At 70.2% G+C, this 20,752-nt stretch overlaps 2 protein-coding genes across 2 annotated transcripts in view; one reads left to right on the top strand and one right to left on the bottom strand.

Annotated features, from left to right (window-relative positions):
* Positions 1 to 20,752, bottom strand: part of UBAP2L (ubiquitin associated protein 2 like) — a 403,300-nt gene that overhangs the window by 251,083 nt on the left and 131,465 nt on the right. The window lies entirely within an intron of this gene.
* On the top strand, positions 656 to 19,203 carry DENND4B (DENN domain containing 4B). The gene is given in 33 exon segments (XM_073323587.2): positions 656 to 816; positions 1,302 to 1,423; positions 2,202 to 2,290; positions 2,292 to 2,322; positions 2,325 to 2,520; positions 3,033 to 3,285; positions 3,442 to 3,511; positions 3,998 to 4,167; positions 5,316 to 5,557; positions 6,287 to 6,353; positions 7,519 to 7,577; positions 7,773 to 7,917; positions 7,998 to 8,137; positions 8,139 to 8,156; positions 8,460 to 8,560; positions 8,629 to 8,844; positions 8,923 to 9,068; positions 10,209 to 10,348; positions 10,425 to 10,548; positions 10,832 to 11,038; positions 11,189 to 11,317; positions 11,523 to 11,673; positions 12,380 to 12,538; positions 12,747 to 12,799; positions 12,801 to 13,208; positions 13,487 to 13,609; positions 14,698 to 14,873; positions 15,368 to 15,518; positions 16,208 to 16,453; positions 16,568 to 16,673; positions 16,802 to 16,967; positions 17,438 to 17,502; positions 17,914 to 19,203. Coding segments are annotated over 33 exon segments (4,686 nt in total). The 5' UTR covers positions 656 to 745; the 3' UTR covers positions 18,060 to 19,203.

A 20,752-nucleotide genomic window follows, 5' to 3' on the forward strand; every position in this document is an offset into this window, starting at 1 on the left:
GTGCCGGGCCCGAGGGGCACTTTCGTGGCCCTTTGCTGGTGAGCCCTGACATGCCCCCGGCTCCTCTCCAGGTCGCCCCTGGCGTAGGGGGGTCCCTTTGGGTCCCATGCCTCCCTCGCCATGGTAACCCTGCTGCAGGAGCTGGGTTGGTTTAGCTTTTCGCCTGTGCCGTGTCAGGGGGCTGCCTAGTCTGCCAGCTGTGAGCCTGCCCCCCGACAGGAGCTGGCGGCCGCAGTGCCAGGGCACCCGTTACAGGGAGAGAATGAAGTATTGTGAGCAGGGAACTGGCTCCCACTGGCCTGATGTGACCCTGCTGGGGGCATGCGGAGCAGCTGGGGGACCCGGCTAGTCGGGGGCTGTGCCAGGGGTTGGTTTGATTCACCCAAAGGACCCTGCATCCAGGATCCCAGGAATTGCCAGAGCGAATCTGGCCAGAGGCCCAGCCTGCCAGGTTTCCCCCCTGCCCTGCCAGGGGCTGCTACCAGCTGCCACATGGATGGGACAGGAGTCCCTGGTTGGGGTACCCTCCCCGGGAAGGGTGTTTTCCCCTGTGCAGGCCTCAAGCCCTCAGAAACTGCTCTCCGCTGAGTGCCCTCCCACTCCACCTAAGAGCCTTTCCTGAACCCTGCCCAGCTCTGGGCCTCGCTGGGACCTTGTGGCAGGGAGTTCCGCTGGCTGCTGGTGTGTGGTGCGAAATGGGGCTTCCCTCTCTGGGTTGTAAGTGTGTGCGTTCCGGTGCTGCTCCATGAGGCTCCCCTCCCCAGACGGTCCTGTCCGTTCCCAGACGGGAACCAGCGTTGGGTGCAGTGACCAGAGGTGGGCGCCCCATCGATTTGGAACGCAGCGTAACCCGGCCTTCTCGGTTCTCTTCCATCTCCGTCTGTAACCCCCCATCACACCCCCCCCGCCCGGTCGTGCACCTGCATCGGCCATGACTAACCCCGTTCGCCATGTGCCAGAAGCAGAAACGTGCCCTGGCGCCTTCAGCCTCTTCCTTCCCCTTTCGGGTCTTTCCCTGGGAACATCCTTCCTGCCTCTGAGAGTCTGTGACTTTCTCCCTGCCGGGGTGTGTGTGTGTGGGTCACTTGGGGGCCCAGCAGCTGGCCGGGGCGGGGCTCTTGAGCAGGAAGCCTGCATCAGGAGAAGGGGGAAGGGAGAAGGGAGCCTGGGGCTGCCACCAGGCCCTGGGCAGAGCCCTGTCTGGAGTCCTGGAAGCCCCTGAGAAACCAGGAGTGCTGTGGGGATCCTGGGGCAGGAGGGATCACCCCCCAAAAACCTCACGGGTCCCCCTGATGTTCCAGCGGGTCACTTGATGTCAGAGCCGGCCTGGGCCTGAGCCGGAAACAGGAAGCTGCCTCCCTTCCTCCTGGCACTTTCGCTCTGTCAGCTCAGCCCCGAGGGCTCAGTGGGTCGCGCCTCCCAGGTACCCTGGGTTCTCAGACTCTGTGCCTAAATCAATCCAGCTTGGCCCCGGGGCAGCTCCTACCCAGCCCCTCCCTGTCCCAAAACCCCCCAAAACAGCCCCCTCTTCTGCCTTCCCTGCCCCAAACTGCCCGCCCCCCCCTTTCCTGCCCATAGCCCCCCAAACAGCCCTGCCCCCATGCTCCCTGTGATGCTGCCCCAGCGGTCCCCTTCTTCCCCCGGGGAGGGAGCAGGAGCAGCTGCCCCCATTGGCTGCTGGCAGCCTTGTTTCCATGATGTCACCATACCGCGTGTTCTGTCCTGGATCCTGTGGCTCCTATTGGCCACGCTGGGCCAGCCTCCGTGAGGTCACCTTGTGGGTCTGTTGTGGGGGCTGGTCCCCCCTGCCCCTCCCGCATGGCGCCGTCCCCCCCAGCCTCCACCCCTCCCGCATGGCGCCGTCCCCCCCCGGCCTCCGCCCCTCCTCCGTGGCACCGTCCCCCCCCCGGCCTCCGCCCCTCCCCTGTGGCACCGTCCCCCCCCCGCCTCCGCCCCTCCCCTGTGACACTGCCCCCCCCCCGCCTCCGCCCCTCCTCCGTGGCACTGTCCCCCCCCGCCTCCGCCCCTCCCCTGTGGCACCGTCCCCCCCCGCCTCCGCCCCTCCCCTGTGGCACCGTCCCCCCCCCCCCGCCTCCGCCCCTCCTCCTTGGCCCCACGCCTCTGGTGCTGTCCCTCACCCCTCGGCCTGCCATCCTGGCCCTGCCCTCCTCCCCGCTGATGCCCTCCTGCTCCCTCCCCAGATGCCGTGAACCCCGCCGCCATGGCGGAGGAGAAGCCACCGCAGCTCGTGGACTATTTTGTGGTGGCCGGCTTGACCGACTCCTCCAAGGGCCTTGGAAGAGGAGAGCCAGCAGCCCCGGCCGGCCGGCCCAGCGAGCCCATCACCGACGTGGCCGTGGTCATCCGGTCGCAGGGCGAGGACGTGCCCCAGGGCTTCACCTGCATCGAGAACAGCACGTCCGGCCACCCCGCGGACCTGAATGCCAGCCTCCTCAGCAGCCCCCAGACATACCTCTGCTACAAGCGGGGCCGCGGCAAGCCGCCCCTCATCGAGCTGGGGTGGGCATGGGGGCCGCACTCAGCCCATCTCTGGGAGTCCCGTCCCCTCCCCAGGGCTGGGCAGGGCTCCTCCCCCTCCCCCCTGGACTGGACCCCCCCCCTCTGTTGGGCTGGGCCCTTGCCTTTCCCCTCCCCAGGGCTCCTCCCCCTACTCCCTGGACTGGACCCCTCCTCTGCCCCCTCCTGCTGGGCTGGGCCCTTCCCTTTCCCCTCCCCAGGGCTGGGCAGGGCTCCTCCCCCTCCCCCTGGACTGGACCCCTCCCCCCCCCTCCTGCTGGGCTGGGCCCTTGCCTTTCCCCTCCCCAGGGCTCCTCCCCCTACTCCCTGGACTGGACCCCTCCTCTGCCCCCTCCTGCTGGGCTGGGCCCTTCCCTTTCCCCTCCCCAGGGCTGGGCAGGGCTCCTCCCCCTTCCCCTTCCCCTTCCCCTCCCCCTGGGCTGGGTAAACGGCTCTGGGGGTGGGGTGCCCCACCCCCACAGCAGTGCCTGCTTAGCCCCATCCATCCCCGGCAGGGTGCACTGTGAGGGGAGGGACCGCCTGAAGCCGGGCTACGAGATCATCCGCACGACGCCCTACAGCCGCTCTGCCAACCTCAGCTCGGGCGCTGCCAGCCACCAGCGCACCTTCCTCACCTACCGCCGGGCCGCTGAGTCCCAGGGCCACAACACCCTGGGCATCACCGACATCTGCCTGGTCGTGCCCAGCAAGGGGGAGAACACGCCTCACACCTTCTGCCGGGTTGACAGGAACCTCAACGCTGGCATGGTGGGTCCTGGCGGCCCCTGGCTCTGGGCAGGGTGTGAAGGCAGCTGGGCCAGTGCCGGGCAGGGCAGAGCTGTGCTGGGTTCTTTGACCTGGTGCCAGCTGTCCCTCTGCCCGGTGCCGCAGCCCCACTGACCCTGCTCTGCTCTCTCCTCGCAGTGGGGCCCGGCCGTGTTCCTGTGCTACAAGATGGCCATGTCCAAAGCCAACACCCTGGTCTACGAAGCAGGTAGGGCCCCCGCTGCCCCCCCGAGCCTGGGGGGAGGGGAGACCTGGCCCCCGCTGCCCCCGAGCCTGGGGGGAGGGGAGACCTGGGCCCCCGCTGCCCCCCGAGCCTGGGGGGAGGGGAGATGCTGTGCCCCGAGCCTGGGGGAGGGGAGACCTGGCCCCCGCTGCCTCCCGAGCCTGGGGGGAGGGGAGACCCTGGCCCCCGCTGCCTCCCGAGCCTGGGGGGAGGGGGGGAAGCTGTGCCCCAGCCTGGGGGTAGGGGAGACCTGGCCCCCACCAGCGACATGCAGTGGGGGACCTGATGGCCCCAGGTATGGGGTGGGCAGGAGCCATGCCAGCAGTGCTGGTGCCTGGCAGTCCTGCCCCCTGCTGTCCCAGCGCTGGGCCCCTCCAGCTCTGCCAGCCCCCTCACTCCTGACCCACAGCCCCTGCTAGCCCGGACCCCCTGGTTCTCCTAGCGCTCTGCGTGGCGTGCGTCTCTCTCCAGGTCTCTTGAGCCGCTACCCTGAGCAGGACAGTGAGTCATTCCCGCTGCCCGACTCCGTGCCCGTCTTCTGCCTGCCCATGGGGGCCACCATCGAGAGCTGGCCCGTCAACACCAAGTACCAGCTGCCTGTCTTCTCCACCTTTGTGCTGACTGGGGCGTCAGGGGACAAGGTAGGAGGGTCTGGAGGGGGAGAGATGGTATTAAGGGAGGGGGCCTGGGCCATTCCAGTGGGTTGGAGTCTCTGGGGACCTGGAACGGGGTGAACAGCCCAGAATCAGGGGGTCCTGCCTGGCTCCAAGGCAGAAGCCGCAGGCTCACTGTGTGGAGGCGCCTCCTGCTGGTAGGTGAGCGAAGGTGCTGCTTACCCTGCCCCGACCTCCCCTCCTCCCCCCATGGCCCGGGACCCCCTGCCCTGTCGTCCCCTCCCCCCATGGCCCGGGACCCCCTGCCCTGTCGTCCCCTCCCCCCATGACCGGGACCCCCTGCCCTGTCGTCCCTTCCCCCCGTGACCGGGACCCCCTGCCCTGACATCTCCTCCCCATCGTCTCCTCCCCCCCGTGACCGGGACCCCCCTGCCCTGTCGTCTCCTCCCCCATCGTCTCCTCCCCCCCCGTGACCGGGACCCCCTGTCCCGTCGTCTCCTCCCCCCGTGACCGGGACCCCCTGTCCCATCGTCTCCTCCCCCATCGTCTCCTCCCCCCGTGACCGGGACCCCCTGTCCCATCGTCTCCTCCCCCATCGTCTCCTCCCCCCCGTGACCGGGACCCCCTGTCCCGTCGTCTCCTCCCCCGTGACCGGGACCCCCTGTCCATCGTCTCCTCCCCCCATGGCCAGCCCCACCCCTGCCCTGTCATCTCCCCCCATACCTGGGGCCTCCACCCCATTGTCGTCCCCCCATGACCGGGCCTCCTGCTCCATTGTCTCCCACCCCTGCCCCCAGTGGTGCTGGAACACTTTTTACAGTGTGGGTGCTGAAAGCCAGTCGGCCCACTCCTGCCCCCTTACTCCTGTCCGTGCCCCCCGCCCCCCAGTCCCCGGAGCTGGGGCCAGGAGCAGGGCCATGGCTCTGGGACAGGGCCGGGAACACAGACAGAGGTCAGGGGCAAAGGCTGGGACCCTGTGTGTGGGGCTGGAAGAAGAGTCCCTGGGGCTGGGCCGGCAGCAGCGGGGGACCCCGTGTGCAGACTCCAGGTGTGGGGCCCGGAGCAGAGCCCTGGGTGGCGGGCGGGACCCCCCACAAAAATTGGGGGTGCTGCAGCACCCCCACCCCCTAGTTCCCACGCCTATGGCCCCCCTCAGTGACTGGGCCCCCTGTCAGGTGTACGGCGCTGCCATCCAGTTCCATGAGGCCTACCCGCGGGAGCGGCTGTCGGAGAAGCAAAGCCTGCGGCTGGGCCTGCTCAGCGTGGTCGACCGGCGCCCCATCACCAGCAAGTCGGTGCAGACTCGCCGCAGCATCTGCGTCCTGTCGCACTGGCCCCTCTTCGACGTCTTCCGCAAGTTCCTCATGTTCATCTATCGCTACTCCATCTCGGGGCCCCACGTGCTGCCCCTGGAGACGTGAGCGCCGGGGGGCCTGGGGCGATGGCGGGAGGGGGAGACCTGGGGGGAGGCGCTGGGGGGAGGGGGAGACCTGGGGGGAGGCGCTGGGGGGAGGGGGAGACCTGGGGGGGAGGCGCTGGGGGGAGGGGGAGACCTGGGGGGAAGGCGCTGGGGGGAGGGGGAGACCTGGGGGGAAGGCGCTGGGGGGAGGGGGAGACCTGGGGGGAAGGCGCTGGGGGGAGGGGGAGACCTGGGGGGAGGGCGATGGCGGGAGGGGGAGACCTGGGGGGAGGGCGATGGCGGGAGGGGGAGACCTGGGGGGAGGCGCTGGGGGGAGGGGGAGACCTGGGGGGAAGGCGCTGGGGGGAGGGGGAGACCTGGGGGGAAGGCGCTGGCGGGAGGGGGAGACCTGGGGGGAGGCGCTGGCGGGAGGGGGAGACCTGGGGGGAAGGCGATGGGGGGAGGGGGAGACCTGGGGGGAGGCGCTGGGGGGAGGGGGAGACCTGGGGGAAGGCGCTGGCGGGAGGGGGAGACCTGGGGGGAAGGCGCTGGGGGGAGGGGGAGACCTGGGGGGAGGCGCTGGCGGGAGGGGGAGACCTGGGGGGAGGCGCTGGGGGGAAGGCGCTGGGGGTGGAGACCCCAGGGTGGATCTGTAGGGAATGGATGGGGGGGAGGAGGAAAGTCCCCCACAGTGAGGGGGGCTAGGGAGCCCCCACCTCCCTCTCTGACGGGCTCGTCTCCCCCCAGGCACATCTCCCACTTCATGCACAACGTCCCCTTCCCGTCTCCGCAGCGACCGCGCATCCTAGTGCAGGTGAGTGGCCCCTGCCCTGGGCAGATGCTCTTCTGCTGGGGCTGCTAGCCCTGCCCTGGAGTCAAGGCGTCCCCGGGCGATGCTCTGGAGCTGCTCCCTACGAAGCCAGGCAGGACTCAGGGGAAGCCTCCTCTCTGGGAGCAGCCTGTCCCCAGGGCAAGCAGCTCCCCCGGCTTCCACCTTCCTGGGTCTGACCTCGGAGCCTTCAGCCTTCTCTGCCCCTCCGTGCGCTTCCCCCAGCCAGTCCGCCCAGGCGGGGTCCTGGGGAAGCCAGAGGGTCCTGCCCCCCAACTCCACAGTGAGACGTGACTCTCAGCCAGCCAGTAAAACAGAGGGTTTATTAGACGACAGGGACATGGTCTAACACAGAGCTTGTAGGTACAGAGAACAGGACCCCTCAATCAGGTCCACCCTGGGGGCAGGGAGGCTAGACCCCAGTTCTGGGCTTCCCTCCATTTCCCCAGCCAGCCCTAAACTGAAAACTCTCCAGCCCCTCCTCTGGCCTTTGTCTCTCTCCCGGGCCAGGAGGCCACCTGATCTCTTTGTTCTCCACACCTTCAGCTGGCACCTTTGCAGGGGAGGGGCCCAGGCCATCGGTTGCCAGGAGACAGGGTGTCGGCCATTCTCTGTGCAGACACCATCACACTGGTCCTCTAGGGCTCGGCAACAGTCACACCCCCTGATCCCACCACCTAGAGACTTAAGAAATGCCTAGGGGAAACTGAGGCACCCACACAGTACTCAGAGAAAGCATAAAGAACATTCCCGCTTCGTCACACCTGGCCCTGGCCCTGGCCCTTCTTTTCTCCACGCTGGCCACTCTGCTTACATTTGGCCTTCAGCTGATGTTTTGGGTCAGTGATTCCCAGCCCATGTCTATGAAAGCCCGAGGCTCCTGTGAGCCCCCCAAATCCCTGCCCCAGGGCTGTCCCTCACCCTGCCCCGCACTCACACCCATCCCTGCCCCCTGGGCTGCCCCCTGCTTGCCCCCATCCCTGCCCCCTGGGCTGCCCCTCGCTCCTCCCCATCCTTGCCCTGGGGTTTCCCCCTGCCCTCACATACCACCCCCCTTCCCTGCTCCCTGGGCTGTCCCCTGCCCCGGGGCTGCCCCATGTCTGCCCAGGTTGAGAAAACCGACCATGCCGTCAATCTCGTCTCCCCCCAGATGTCTCCCTACGATAACCTGCTGCTGTGCCAGCCTGTGTCCTCCCCGCTGCCACTCAGGTACAGCCCCCGGGGGGTGGTCGGGGCAGCCTGGGGGGTGCTCATGCCTTGGGGGGAGGATTAGGGGCTCAGGATCCCTTTGGTGATTTGGGGGGGACGGGCAGTGCCTGCTCTGGCTGTGGCTGTGTTGTGGGTGGGGGGGAGGGGGTTCTGTGTTGTCTGGATGCTGCATCCTCTCCCCCCTCTGCCCCACAGCGGAGCCAGCTTCCTGACCCTGCTGCAGAACCTGGGCCCCGAGAACGCCGTCACGCTGCTGCTGGCCGTGCTGACCGAGCAGAAGCTGCTGATCCACTCGCTGCGGCCCGACGTGCTGACCAGCGTGAGCGAGGCGCTCGTCTCCGTGAGTCTGGCCCTGGGGTGGGGAGGGCAGTGGGCCCGCCCCCTGGGCTCGCTGACTCCTCTCTCCCTGCCCTGCCCCAGATGATCTTCCCGCTGTGTTGGCAGTGCCCCTACATCCCGCTGTGCCCACTGACGCTGGCAGACGTGCTGTGCGCCCCCGTGCCCTTCATCGTCGGCATCCACTCCAGCTACTTCGACCTGCACGACCCGCCCCGCGACGTACACCAACACCATCTTCCTGTGAGCTCCCCTGGGCCTGGTCCCCGCCCGAGCCATCGCTCCGGGAGAGCGGGCCCCGGGCGTCCGTATTCCTGGGCATGTCCCCAGGGGGAACCCCGGTGTCCTGCCTGGCCCTTGGCCGGCCCTCCCCTAACGCGGCCCTCGCAGCTCCGTGCGACGTGGCGTCCGCCCCCTCTCCAGCCCCGGAGTGGCTGCGTCCCGGTGCTGGGCCGGGGAGGGTGAGCGGGGGGCCGGGGCAGCCCAGTAGGAGGCGCTAACGGTGAGGGCAGCCCGGCTTTGTGCTTGTCTCGTCTCCCCTGCCAGGAGTGAGGAGAGGAAGCTGCTGTCGCCCCGCTCACTGCCCCGCCGGCCCTGCAAGGTGCTGCTGGCTGCGCTGCGTGCCCACTTCCAGCAGCTGGATGAGAGTGAGTGGGGAGCTGGGGGGGTTGGCGGGGCGTCTGGGGGGGCTGTGCTGACCCCCTGCTCCCCCCAGTGTACAACAAGCCGGTGGAGGAGGCGTCGCTGGAGTTCCTGCTCACCGACTACGACCTGGTGTACGGGCGGCGCAAGCAGCTGGAGCTGGAGATCCAGGCCTCCTTCCTGCGCTTCATGGCCTGCGTGCTGAAGGGGTACCGCTCTTTCCTGCTGCCCATCACCCAGGCGCCCTGCGACACCACCCACGACTCCAGCAGCCTCTTCTTCCTGCAGGGTGAGGGGGGCACACCTGGGGGGGGATGGGGGGCGGGGGCTGAGCTCCCATGTGACCCCCCTCCCCCATCCCCCCCAGGTTTCCTCAAATCCCGGGACCGCGCCTACCACAAGTTCTACGGGCAGCTGCTGCGCACGCAGCTCTTCACGCAGTTCATCCAGGAGTGCTCCTTCGTCAGCGACCGGCACGCCTGCCTGGAGTTCTTCGACACCTGCGTCGAGAAGGTGACGCCCCGCCCCGAGCGACGCTTGCCCCTGACGCCCCAGCAACGCCCGCCCCGAGCGACGCTTGCCCCTGACGCCCCCGACACCCTGCTCCTGGCACCCCAGCAACACCCTGCCTCTGACCCTCCTAATTCCCTGCTCCTGGTCCTACTGGCCCACCCTTAGCAACACCCTGTCACAGTCCCCGGGCGATGCTCTGGACCTGCTCCCTACAAATCCAGGCAGGACTCGGGTGAAGTCTCCTCTCTGGGAGCAGCCTGTCCCCAGGGCAAGCAGCTCACACTGCTTCCACCTTCCTGGGTCTGACCTCGGAGCATTCAGCCTCCTCTGCCCCTCAGCGAGTCCGCCCAGGCGAGGTCCTGGGGAAGCCAGAGGGTCCTGCCCCCCAACTCCGCAGTCAGACGTGACTCTCAGCCAGCCAGTAACACAGAAGGTTTATTAGACGACAGGGACATGGTCTAACCCAGAGTTTGCAGGTCCAGAGAACAGGACCCCTCAGCCAGGTCCATTTTCGGGGGCAGTGAGCCAGACAACCCCGTCTGCCCTTCACTCCTCATCTCCAGCCAGCCCCAAACTGAAACTCCACCCAGCCCCCCCTCCTCTGGGCTTTGTCCCTTTCCCGGGCCAGGAGGCCACCTGATTCCTTTGTTCTCCAGCCCTTTAGCTCTCACCTTGCAGGGGAGGAAGGGCCAGGCCATCAGTTGCCAGGAGACAACATCCCACCCCTAGCAATGCCCCCCCCCGGCTCTTAGCAACATGCTGCCCCTGACATATCTAACAATGCCCCGCCCCTGCCCCCTGGTGCCCCTAACTCCCCCTCCCTCCACCCTGATGACACCCCACCCCTCTCTGGCGCCCCCTGCAGTGCCTCACCCCTCCACCCAAGGGCTGTCCCTGCAACTTGCTCAGCCACAGATCCTGCTCACCCCCACCCCAGACCCCATCCTGTGGGGCTCGGGGGCCTGGACCAGGCCACTCCTGTGACTGAACTGGGCGGGGGCTGAGGCAGCTCCCAGATCACGGCCAGTGTCGGGGCAGGGGGGCAGACCAAGGCAGCCCTGTTCTGGGGCAGGGAGCTCCCAGCCAGGGGGTGTTCTGGGGGACATGCTGGCCCGCCCCGAGCCGCACTCCCCTCCCCAGGTGCAGGTGGATCTGGAGAAGGCCGAGGACGCGCCCCTGATGGAGCTGGACGACTCACACGGCAGTGAGCACACAGTCTTCATCATGCCCCCCGAAGAGCCCCTGGGCCCTGATGGCGCCGAGCTGCCCGCGCTCTACTGGTGAGACCCCCCCCCAGCGACCCGGTCCCCCCCATATCTCTAGCCGCTCCCTGATGCCCCCTCTCCTCCCCCACAGCTATGACAGCTTCCCCGTGCTGCGGTCCGAGCTCTTCGAGCGCTCCCAGGACCAGCTGGCGGCTCTGCTGTGCCAGCCCAAGAGCAGCGCCCCCAGCAGCCCCGCACCGCGCAGGACCAAGCAGGTGACGGCCCAGGCTCACTAGTGCAGCGAGTGGGCTGGGCTCAGCCCTCCCTGCAGGGAACACCGGGAACGAGCCCTGGGAACCAGCCCCTGGGGGGGTGGCCTGTCCTTGGGGGAGCTGGGGGGGGCGGGGTTGCCAGGCGCTGGGTGGGTGGCGGAGGCCTGTCCTGGGTGGAGCTGGGTGGGGCCTGACCTAGGCAGAACTGATGGGGTGCCAGCCCCTTGAGGCGGTGGGGAGGCCTGTCCTGGGCAGAGCTGCCCCCCTGACCCGGCTTCCCCCCCAGGAGATGAAGGTGGCGCAGCGGGTGGCACAGAAGTACTCGTCCGTGCCCGACATGTGGGCACGGTGCCTCCTGGGGCACTGCTACGGGCTGTGGTTCATCTACCTTCCCACCTACGTGCGGGCCGCCCCCTCCAAGGCGCGGGCGCTGCAGACGGCCTACGAAGTGCTGAAGCAGATGGAGAGCAGGAAGGTGGTGCTGCCAGACGAGGTGCGGACCCCCCCCCCGCCCCCCGTGCCCCTAGCACCAGCCCCCCGCACCCTGCCCACGTGACCCAGCAGCGCCCACCCGGCTGACTGCACAGGGCGGCACCGGGTTCCCCCACCCCCCTCACGGTGCCCTGTGCTTCCTGCCCCCCAGGTCTGCTACCGCAGCCTCATGCAGCTGTGCGGGCAGTACGGCGAGCCGGTGCTCTCTGTCCGCGTCCTGCTCGAGATGAAGCGGGCTGGCATCGTGCCCAACACCGTCACCTATGGCTACTACAACAAGGTATCAGCCTGGGGCGGGCGGGCGCCTGGGGCTGGGGCCAGGGCGGGCCCTGAGGGCTGAGGCGGGGAGTGATCCCTCTGGTGATGCTGTGCCCTGGGGGGCGAGAGCGTACTCTGAGATAGCGCGTGGGGGGGGAGGACGGGGGGGGCCCCCTCCCCCGATCTCCCAGGTAACCCGTGGCCCCGGGGGGCTCGTTCCCTTGCAGGCCGTGCTGGAGAGCAAGTGGCCCTCGGGCACCCAGGGCGGGCGGCTGCGCTGGGCCAAGCTGCGCAACGTGGTGTTGGGCACCGCCCAGTTCCGGCAGCCCCTGCGGCAGCGGCAGCTGGAGAGCGAGGCCCACGGCAGCACCCTGCCAGGTGTGTGGGGCATATGGGGTGGGGCCGGCTGGGCCCATGGGGCGAGGCTAGGGGGGCCAGGCAGGGCAGCGGTGGGGCCGGCCGGGGTGGGGGTAGGGGGACCAGGCCCCTGGGCAGGGGTGGGGCCAGCCGGGGTAGGGGTAGGGGGGTCGGGCCCCTGGGCAGGGGTGGGGCCAGCCGGGGTAGGGGTAGGGGGGTCGGGCCCCTGGGCAGGGGTGGGGGTCGGGCAGCCAGGCAGGGCAGGGGTGGGGCCGGCCAGGGTGGGGGTAGGGGGGCCAGGCCCCTGGGCAGGGGTGGGGCCAGCCGGGGTAGGGGTAGGGGGGTCGGGCCCCTGGGCAGGGGTGGGGGTAGGAGGGCCAGGCAGGGCAGGGGTGGGGCCGGCCAGGGGCCGGCCAGGGTGGGGGTAGGGGGGCCAGGCCCCTGGGCAGGGGTGGGGCCAGCCGGGGTAGGGGTAGGGGGGCCAGGCAGGGCAGGGGTGGGGCCGGCCAGGGTGGGGGTAGGGGGGCGAGGCCCCTGGGCAGGGGTGGGGCCAGCCGGGGTAGGGGTAGGGGGGGCCAGGCAGGGCAGGGGTGGGGCCGGCCAGGGTGGGGGGTAGGGGGCTGGGCCCCTGGGCAGGGGTGGGGCCGGCCAGGGTGGGGGTAGGGGGCTGGGCCCCTGGGGCAGGGGTGGGGCCAGCAGCCCATGTTCTCGCTCCCTGGCTGTGCAGAGAACCAGGGCCCCCAGCCCCGCCCCAGCCTTCAGCGCCAGACCACGTGGGCCGGGCGCAGCCTGCGTGAGCCCTCGCCGGGCCGCCAGCTGGCGAAGAGCAACAGCGGCACCTTCCCCCGCAGCGAAACCTCCACCGTGGAGACCGGCGTGGCCCAGAGTGAGTCGCAGCCTGGCGGGGTGGGGCAGGGAGCTCGCCGGGAGGGGGTGGGCAAGACGAAACCCGGGGACAGGGCCCCTGCTCAGGCACTCCCGGGTAGGGGTGCGGGGGTCACCGGGCTTGGGGGATGTGCTGGGGTTCGGAGCTGTGAGGGACCCGGCTTCGCCCCCCCCCCCCCCCGCCCCCGTAACCCTGTTTTCCCCCCCAGTGATCAAGGCCCTGGGGGTGCTGGAGCCTGGCAGCGACTCGTTCGTCGCCCTCCCCCCCCGGGCTGCGCCAGCTCCTGGACGGGCCCGGCAGCTCGGAGGACGGGAGCCTGTCTGACCTCAGCTTCCAGACGGACGAGAGCGACCGGCCGGCCCTGGACAGCGCTGAGGTGCAGCTGAGCCTGGGGCCAGGCGCCCGGGGCTCCAAGCCGGGCCGGCGCGACGAGAACCACAACAGCCTGGGGGGGACGCCGCGCCGGGGGCTGGCCGCCAAGCTGCAGCAGCTGCTATCCCCAGCCAAGCGCCCCTCCCCGCGCCACACCGCCAGCGTGGAGCAGCCCAGCACCCGGTGGGACGCCGGCTCCCTGCGCCGGGCCTCGGAGCAGACAGAGCCCCCGCCGCGCAAGAGCCCCGTGGAGAGCCTGCTGCACCCCCACGAGCGCCCCGACTCCACCGCCTCGGAGGTAGGGGCTGGGACGCGCCTCCCACTGCTCCTGGGTGGGGGTTGGACTGGGGGGACCCTCCCCCATAGCTGCTGGGCTAGGCCTGTGGGCAGGACCCCCCCACACCCTGCTCTGGGGCTGAGGGTGTTGCACTCCTGGAACTGGCAGGGACCTGGTGCCCCCGCGTGAGCTGCTGGGCTGGAGACCTTGGCATGGGTGGGAGCAGCATCAGCATCTCCTGCGGGGAGGTCCCACTGAGCTGGGGGGTCCCCTGGGGCTCACATCTCCTCTCCCCCCAGAGCTCCGTCTCCCTGGGCAGCGAGTTTGACCTGTCGGACACGTCGCTTGGCAGCTTTAGCCTGCGCAAGTCGTCGGACCCGCTGCCCGAGGCCTTGGCCGGGCCGGAGCTGCCCCCTGTGGAGGTGAGGCCCCCCCGACCTGCCCTAGGCCTGGGCTGGAGAGATGAGCCCCCCCCGGGACCTGCCTGAGGCCGTGCCTGCTGGGTGGGAGTCCCCTGGGGCGAGCTGGGGGTAGGGGTGGGCCTGAGCCAAGTTCCCCCGCCCCCTGGGGTGAGCTGTGGGGTGGGGGTGGGGCTGAGCAGAGTTGTCCCCCCCGGGGGCGAGCTGGGAGGTGGGGGTAGGGGTGGGGCTGAGCTGAGTCGTCCCCCGGGGCGAGCGCAGGCTGGGGGTGGGGCTGAGCCGAGTTCCTCCTCCCCCTCCCCCTCCCGTGAGCTGTGGGGAGGGGGTGGGGCTGAGCCGAGTCCCCTGTCCCCGCCTGGGACGAGCTGTGGGGTGGGGGTGGGGCTGAGCCGAGTACCCCCCAACCCGGGGCGAGCTGCGGGGTAGGCGTGGGGTTGAGCTGAGTCCCGTCCCCCCGGGGCGAGCTGCGGGGTGGGGCTGGGGCTGAGTCCCGTCCCCCCGGGGCGAGCTGCGGGGTGGGGCTGGGGCTGAGTCCCGTCCCCCCGGGGCGAGCTGCGGGGTGGGGCTGGGGCTGAGTCCCGTCCCCCCGGGGCGAGCTGCGGGCTGGGGCTGGGGCTGAGCCGAGTCCCCTGTCCCCCCCTGGGACGAGCTGCGGGGTGGGGGTGGGGCTGAGCCGAGTCCCCTGTCCCCCCCTGGGACGAGCTGCGGGGTGGGGGTGGGGCTGAGCCGAGTACCCCCCAACCCGGGGCGAGCTGCGGGGTGGGGCTGGGGCTGAGTCCCGTCCCCCCGGGGCGAGCTGCGGGCTGGGGCTGGGGCTGAGCCGAGTCCCCTGTCCCCCCCTGGGACGAGCTGCGGGGTGGGGGTGGGGCTGAGCCGAGTCCCCTGTCCCCCCCCTGGGACGAGCTGCGGGGTGGGGGTGGGGCTGAGCCGAGTCCCCTGTCCCCCCCTGGGACGAGCTGCGGGGTGGGGGTGGGGCTGAGCCGAGTACCCCCCAACCCGGGGCGAGCTGCGGGGTGGGGCTGGGGCTGAGTCCCGTCCCGCCGGGGCAAGCTGCGGGCTGGGGCTGGGGCTGAGCCGAGTCCCCCCCGCAGATCCGGCTCTCCAGCTGCTCGCGGTGCCAGGCGTGCGGCTCCCTGGTGCACGACGAGGAGGTGATGGCCGGCTGGACGCCCGACGACTCCAACCTCAACACCAGCTGCCCCTTCTGCGCCCGCCCCTTCGTGCCCTTGCTCAGCATCGAGATCCAGGACTTCCAGCAGCCCCCCAGGTCAGACCCTGCCCTCGGCGGGAACCCCCTGCAGCCCCCGCCCTCAAGGGGGTCCCCCTGTACCCTCCCTGTCCTTGTGGGGGACACCACTGCAGCCTCACACCTGTGGGGGACCCCATTGAGGTCCCCCCACCCTCAGGGGGACCCCCCTGCAATCCCCCCCATTAGGAAACCGCCCTGCAGCTCTCCCATCCTTGGCGGGGGGGAACCCCACTGCCGCGCCATGCTCTGCCCTCTGAAGTCTGGGGCGTGGGGTGACTTGGGGGGGCGATGGGCGGGGAATGGCCTGGGGGGCGGGCTCACATCATTCAGGGGTCTGGAACCTGCCTTGTTCTGGGATCTCGCCGGGTGCGCCGTCGTCATGAGAACCGTCGGGTGGCGACCGCCCTTGGGCGGGGGCTGGCTGATGGGAGGGCTGTTAAGGGGCTGTGTCCCCCCAGGCGTGGGGGCTGGTGCCAAGCAGCCCAGCAGTAACCAGCTCCCTCCCTCCCCAGCCCCTCGGAGTCTCCCCAGAGCCGCGGGGAGCAGCCACCAGCTGCCCGAGGGCCGGTGCTCAGCGACCGCTCCCAGTGCCTGGCTCTGGACGAGGCCGAGCCGCAGCCAGGGGACCCCCCGTCGCTCTGCAACGGCTGCGTGGACTCCTCGGTACGGCCCCCCCCATTCCCTGCCCCATCAGTCCTGAGACCAGCCCCCTGCAGCTGAGCGAGGCTCCCCCCAGAGCCAGCCAGAAGGGGGCGCTGCGGGCACTGCCTCCAGAGCCCCACACTCCTGACTCCGCCAGGCACCTGGCTGCACTGCCCAAGGGTTACTCACCCCTGCCCGAGGGAGGGCTGGGACTGCGGGGCGGGCAGAGCTGGGCAGGGGGCTGTGGCCCGGCAGAGGGGCGTGGGCTGAGCTGGGCGGGGGGCTGGGAGAGGGGCGCGGGCACAGCTGGGCGGGGGGCCGTGGCCCGGCAGAGGGGCGCGGGCTGAGCTGGGCGGGGGCTGGGAGAGGGGCGCGGGCACAGCTGGGCGGGGGGCCTTGGCCCGGCAGAGGGGCGCGGGCAGAGCTGGGCGGGGGGCTGGGAGAGGGGCACGGAAACAGCTGGCCGGGGGGCCGTGGCCCGGCAGAGGGGCGCGGGCTGAGCTGGGCAGGGGGCTGGGAGAGGGGCGCGAGCAGAGCTGGGCGGTGGGCCTTGGCCTGGCAGAGGGGCGCAGGCTGAGCTGGGCGGGAGGTTGGCAGAGGGGCGCGGGCAGAGCTGGGCGGGGGGCCGTGGCCCGGCAGAGGGGCGCGGGCACAGCTGGGCGGGGGGCAGGCCGGTCAGTGGGCCCTGAGCGCAGCCCGTCTCCCTGCAGGGGCCCAGGAGCCCTGCCCCACGCTTGGAGCTCGTGACCTTTGCCTACCTGAGCCCCCTGGTGCTGCGCAAGGAGCTGGAGAGCCTGCTGGAGAACGAGGGCAGCGAGTTCCTGGCCCAGCCAGAGCTGGTGGACAGCCATCCCATAATATACTGGAACCTGGTCTGGTATTTCCAGCGCCTCGGCCTGCCCAGCAACCTGCTGCAGCTGGTGCTGGCCTCCCAGCACGTCAGGCCCACGCCCCAGGTACGGGGCCTGCGGGAGGGGGAGGGGTGCCCGCCCCCTGCACCAGCGAGCAGCCCGGGAGCTGGGGGGTCCCCCCCGGGTCCTGACCCGCACCCCCGCACGTCTCTCTTGCAGGTCCAGCCCCTGGAGGCCCCCCCGGTGTGCGTGCGTCTGCTGTGGGATGTCCTGACCCCAGACCCCAACAGCTGCCCCCCCCTCTATGTGCTTTGGAGGATCCACAGTGAGAAGCTGGGGCGGGGGCACAGGGGTGGGGTGGGGGAGGGGTGCCGTGGGTCAGCACGGGGGGTTGGGGTGGTGTCCTTGGGGCAGGGAACGGCCTGTGCAGTGACCCCCACTCTCTCCCCACAGGGAACAGTGCTGCCCGGCTGCAGTCTTGGCGCCATCCCAGCAGCCCCTTCTCGCTGGCGTTCCTGGAGGCCGTGCTGAGCCATGTGGGGCTGGGCGAGATGCATAAGGCCATCGCCCTCTTCCTGCAGACCCTGGCCCTGGAGCCCAGCCCCCCGCCCCTGCAGAGGTACCGCCCCTGGCTCCGCCCCCTGCAGAGGTCCCACCCTGGCTCCGCCCCCTGCCCCAGACCCCGCCCCCACCCCTGCAGAGGTCCCACCCCTGGCTCCGCCCCCTGCCCCAGACCCCGCCCCCCACCCCTGCAGAGGTACCGCCCCTGGCTCCGCCCCCTGCAGAGGTCCCACCCCTGGCTCCGCCCCCTGCCCCAGACCCCGCCCCTGCAGAGGTACTGCCTCAGGTCCGCCCCCTGCCTCCAACTCCGCCCCCTGGCCTGCAGAGGTACTGCCCCTGACTCCACCCCCTGCAGAGTCCACCCCCCAGCTCTGCCCCCTGCAGAGGTACCACCCCCTGCCCCTGGCTCCGCCCCCTGGCTCTGTCCCCTGCAGAGGTACTGGCTGCTGCCGCTCTGCCCCCCTCTGCTCTCCCTCCCTCTGCTCTGTCTCCCCCACTCAGTGTCACTCTCTCCCCGTCCTCCTGTAGGAGCATTTACCGGGAGATCCTCTTCCTCATGCTGGCTGCACTGGGCAGGGACCACGTCAGCATTGGTATGGGGCTGGGGGGGTATTGGAAAGAACAGGGACTGAGAGGAGCCTGCGGCCAGGCCATTGGTGGGCGAGGGGAGGCATGGATATTGGGCCTGCCGGGCCCAGTGGTGGGGAGGAGGGGGGGGATACTGGCCTGGCTGGGCAGGGCGCCCCATTTGGTCTGCATGGGTGTGGGGGAATACTGGGCCAGCCGGGCCCATTGGTCTGTGGGGGGGGGGATATGGGTCCAGCTGGGCCCATTGGTCGGCGGGGGGGGCGGATAGCAGGCCAGCCGGGCCCATTGGTCTGAGGAGTTGCGGGGGGGCACCACACTCGCTTGGCCTGTGGAGGGGCTGGGGGACCCGGGGTGCGCGGGTTGGCTGCAGGCTGGGCCCCGGGCCCCTCAGTGCCTGATCCCCGTCTCCCCCGCAGCTGCCTTCGACAAGAAGTACAAAGCCGCCTACGCCAAGGTGGCCAGCAGCCTGGGCAAGGAGGAGGTGACACGGCGGCGGGCACAGCCACCCAGCTCCAAGGCCATCGACTGCCGCCGGAGCTTCGGCGCCACCCTGGAGTGCTAATGCCAGGCCGCCCGGGAGCCCAGGACCCCTCCCCCCAGGAAGGAATTTGGGGACCGAACTGGGTCTCTCAGGGGGTGGGGGGGAGGAGCGAGCAGCTCCACGGCAGGCGGGGGGCAGGGCATAGCTGATACCAAACCATGTGCCACCCCCACCTACCCCGGGGGTTCTTCCGGGAGCCGGGGGGCAGCACTTGGTGCCCGCTGAGCCGAGGCAGTCAGGTGGGACCTGGAGAGCCCCCTGCTGCCCCCGGCACTTCAGCCAGTCCTGCCCCTGGGGGCCGTAGCTCTACGCTGCCCCCCCCGCCCCGCGGGCTGGGAGGAGAAGCAGGGGCAGCTGCTGCCCAGCCATAGGGCAAAGAAGTGGGGGGCTGGTCGGGCAGGGCCGAGATCCTGCTCTGGGCATAGCCCAGCCCCTCCTGTGCCGACTGGACTGGGGTCTTTGATGGCCCTGCTGACGGCAGCTCTCAGCGGCTGCCCGTGCTGGAGGAATGGGAGGGGCCCCAGGAGCCACGGGTATGTCTGGGGGGTCGGCACTGCTCAGCCCGCCTGGTGGCTCCCCCCAGACCCCGGTGCTGTTTGGAGCCAGACACTGGTAGTGAACCGGCCCCGCGGACGGGTGAGCATCCGTCCAGCCCACGGTTCCTGCATCCCCAGAGCTCTCTCTGTTTTTGGACACTGTCTTTGGCGGGTCCCCCGGGGCACAGCCCCTCCTCCAGGGCAGTTGGTGGTTGGTTTTTTTTAACGTCAGTGTTAATATATTTTGTAATTTATTTATTCTCCCCGTGGCCACTGTTCGCTTGTGCTGTAACCGCTGTGCTGGTGAGCGAGTGCCATGCAAGCCGGGCCCCACGACCCCCCGCGTGCCCCCTGCTGGACACCCTGGGCTGCCGTGGGGCTGGGTCATTGTGCACTCCCCATCTCACTCACTCCTGCCCGGGAAGCTGTTTCTCTCCCCCCGTGGCTGGGAAAGGGGCAGTAGGCACTGAGGGGGAGGGGACGCTGGGGGCTCCCCATGCGCTGGTGCCTGTGCCCCCCTATCTCTGGGGTTCATACTGTGCAATATGGCGTCACCCCTCCCCGACCCCTTTGTTTCATTTGGGTTTTTGTTGGGTCTGTAAATAAAACCGCTTCAGTATTTTCTCTGCCTTGTGGTGTGGGGGTGTGTGTGTGTCTGGGGTTGCAAGGAGGCAGCCTCAGCCCCTCTCCCCCACGCATCTGTCTCTGCCCTGCCCCTCCCTTGGCTCTGGGTGGCCGAGAGGAGCCCCCATGGCTGAAGTGGGGTGTAGTGGCGAGGGGCAGCGCGGGTCTGGGCTGGGCCCACCTGCTGCCAGGGCAGCAGAGCTGGGAGGCAGCCCCCTGCCTGTCCCCCCCCCGCGTCTGATTGGCTGCCTTCCCCACTATCCTGCCTCCCTGGGCAGAGCAGCCAATCAGAGCGCCAGCTGGGGCTGAGCTGGGAGGAGTTTGGGGGAGCAGCAGGAGCCAGGCAGGGAGGGTGGAGGAGAGCCCCTGTTCGCAGCGGGGGATCCCGGGGGCTGCCGGGGGCGGGGAGCTGGGCGCTCCATGCCACAGACTGCGTGTGCAGATCCCAGCTGGGTCCTGCCGGCGCCTGCCTGGGGGAGCGGCAAGGCTGTGATCATCACCCCCTGCTGTGGGGCGGGGCTCAGACACCCCGAAAAACCAGGCACGGGCTCTTACCAGCATCTCATGAGCTCTGGGGCCTGACTCAGGGCTTGGTGAGACCACCCCCCTCCCCTCTGCCCAGCTGGAGGCATCCAGTACCACGGGGAGCCCCAGGCCCCCCTTAGCGCTTGTCCCATCTCCCCTCCCTGGGGCTTTGCCCGGGCACCTCTGACTCCCAGCAGGTGCCTCCCATCACCCCGGCTTGGAGCGGTCTGGCCCCCGTCCTGTTCTCACAGCCCCTGCTTGGCAGAGGCCCGTGGCCTGAGCAGTGCAGAGCCCGTCCCAGCCCCACAGCGAGGGGCGCATGTGCTGAGAGCTCGCGGGGCTCTGCAGCGAGGTTCACAGCACCGACAGCCGTACAGGCCCCGGCTTGTTACAGCTGCTGCGCTCTGGCCGGCTTGTGTCTCCGAGCCCGGCTGGCTCCTTTCGCGGCTCCAGGACTGGCCGAACCTCTCTGCTACTGCCAGGTGAGAGCCCCTCCCTCCCCGTGCAGCCGGCGGGAACCCCAAACCTCCTGCTGCAGCCTCCCTTTGCAGCGCCACAGGCTGGTCCTGGGGCGGCCCTGCCTTGCCGCCTCCTCGCCCTGCTTGCTGGTGGCTTCCGCCAAGGAAGGAAGCTGGGGCCTGTGTGTACAATCGACCCCTTGTGTGCAGGCCGCCCCAGTCCCCCTCGCTGCTCCCTGCAGGCTGCACCCTCTGCATCTCCGGTCTCACAGCAGCCGCTCACAGAGGAGGTCTGTCCAGGAGGCCGGCATGAGCTAATCACTGCCGCCCTGGGCACCCCCACTGGCAGCAACACACGGCCATGCCGTGGGGCAGGCTCCGTCCATCCGGCACTCGCGCTGCAGACGACGCACTGAGCAGCAGCGGGGCCGGGGGCTGCAAACAGAGTGGGTGCCCTGCCCGGGATGGCTCCTGCTGCCTTGCCATCCACAAGGCTGCCTTGTAGAGCAGCTGCCCACGGGCATCCCACCTGCAGGAATGGGCAGGGCCACCTCCCTCTGGAGCCCATGTC

The sequence above is a fragment of the Lepidochelys kempii genome, chromosome 24 (genome assembly GCF_965140285.1).
Source record: "Lepidochelys kempii isolate rLepKem1 chromosome 24, rLepKem1.hap1, whole genome shotgun sequence".
NCBI classification, from domain to species: Eukaryota; Metazoa; Chordata; order Testudines; family Cheloniidae; genus Lepidochelys; species Lepidochelys kempii.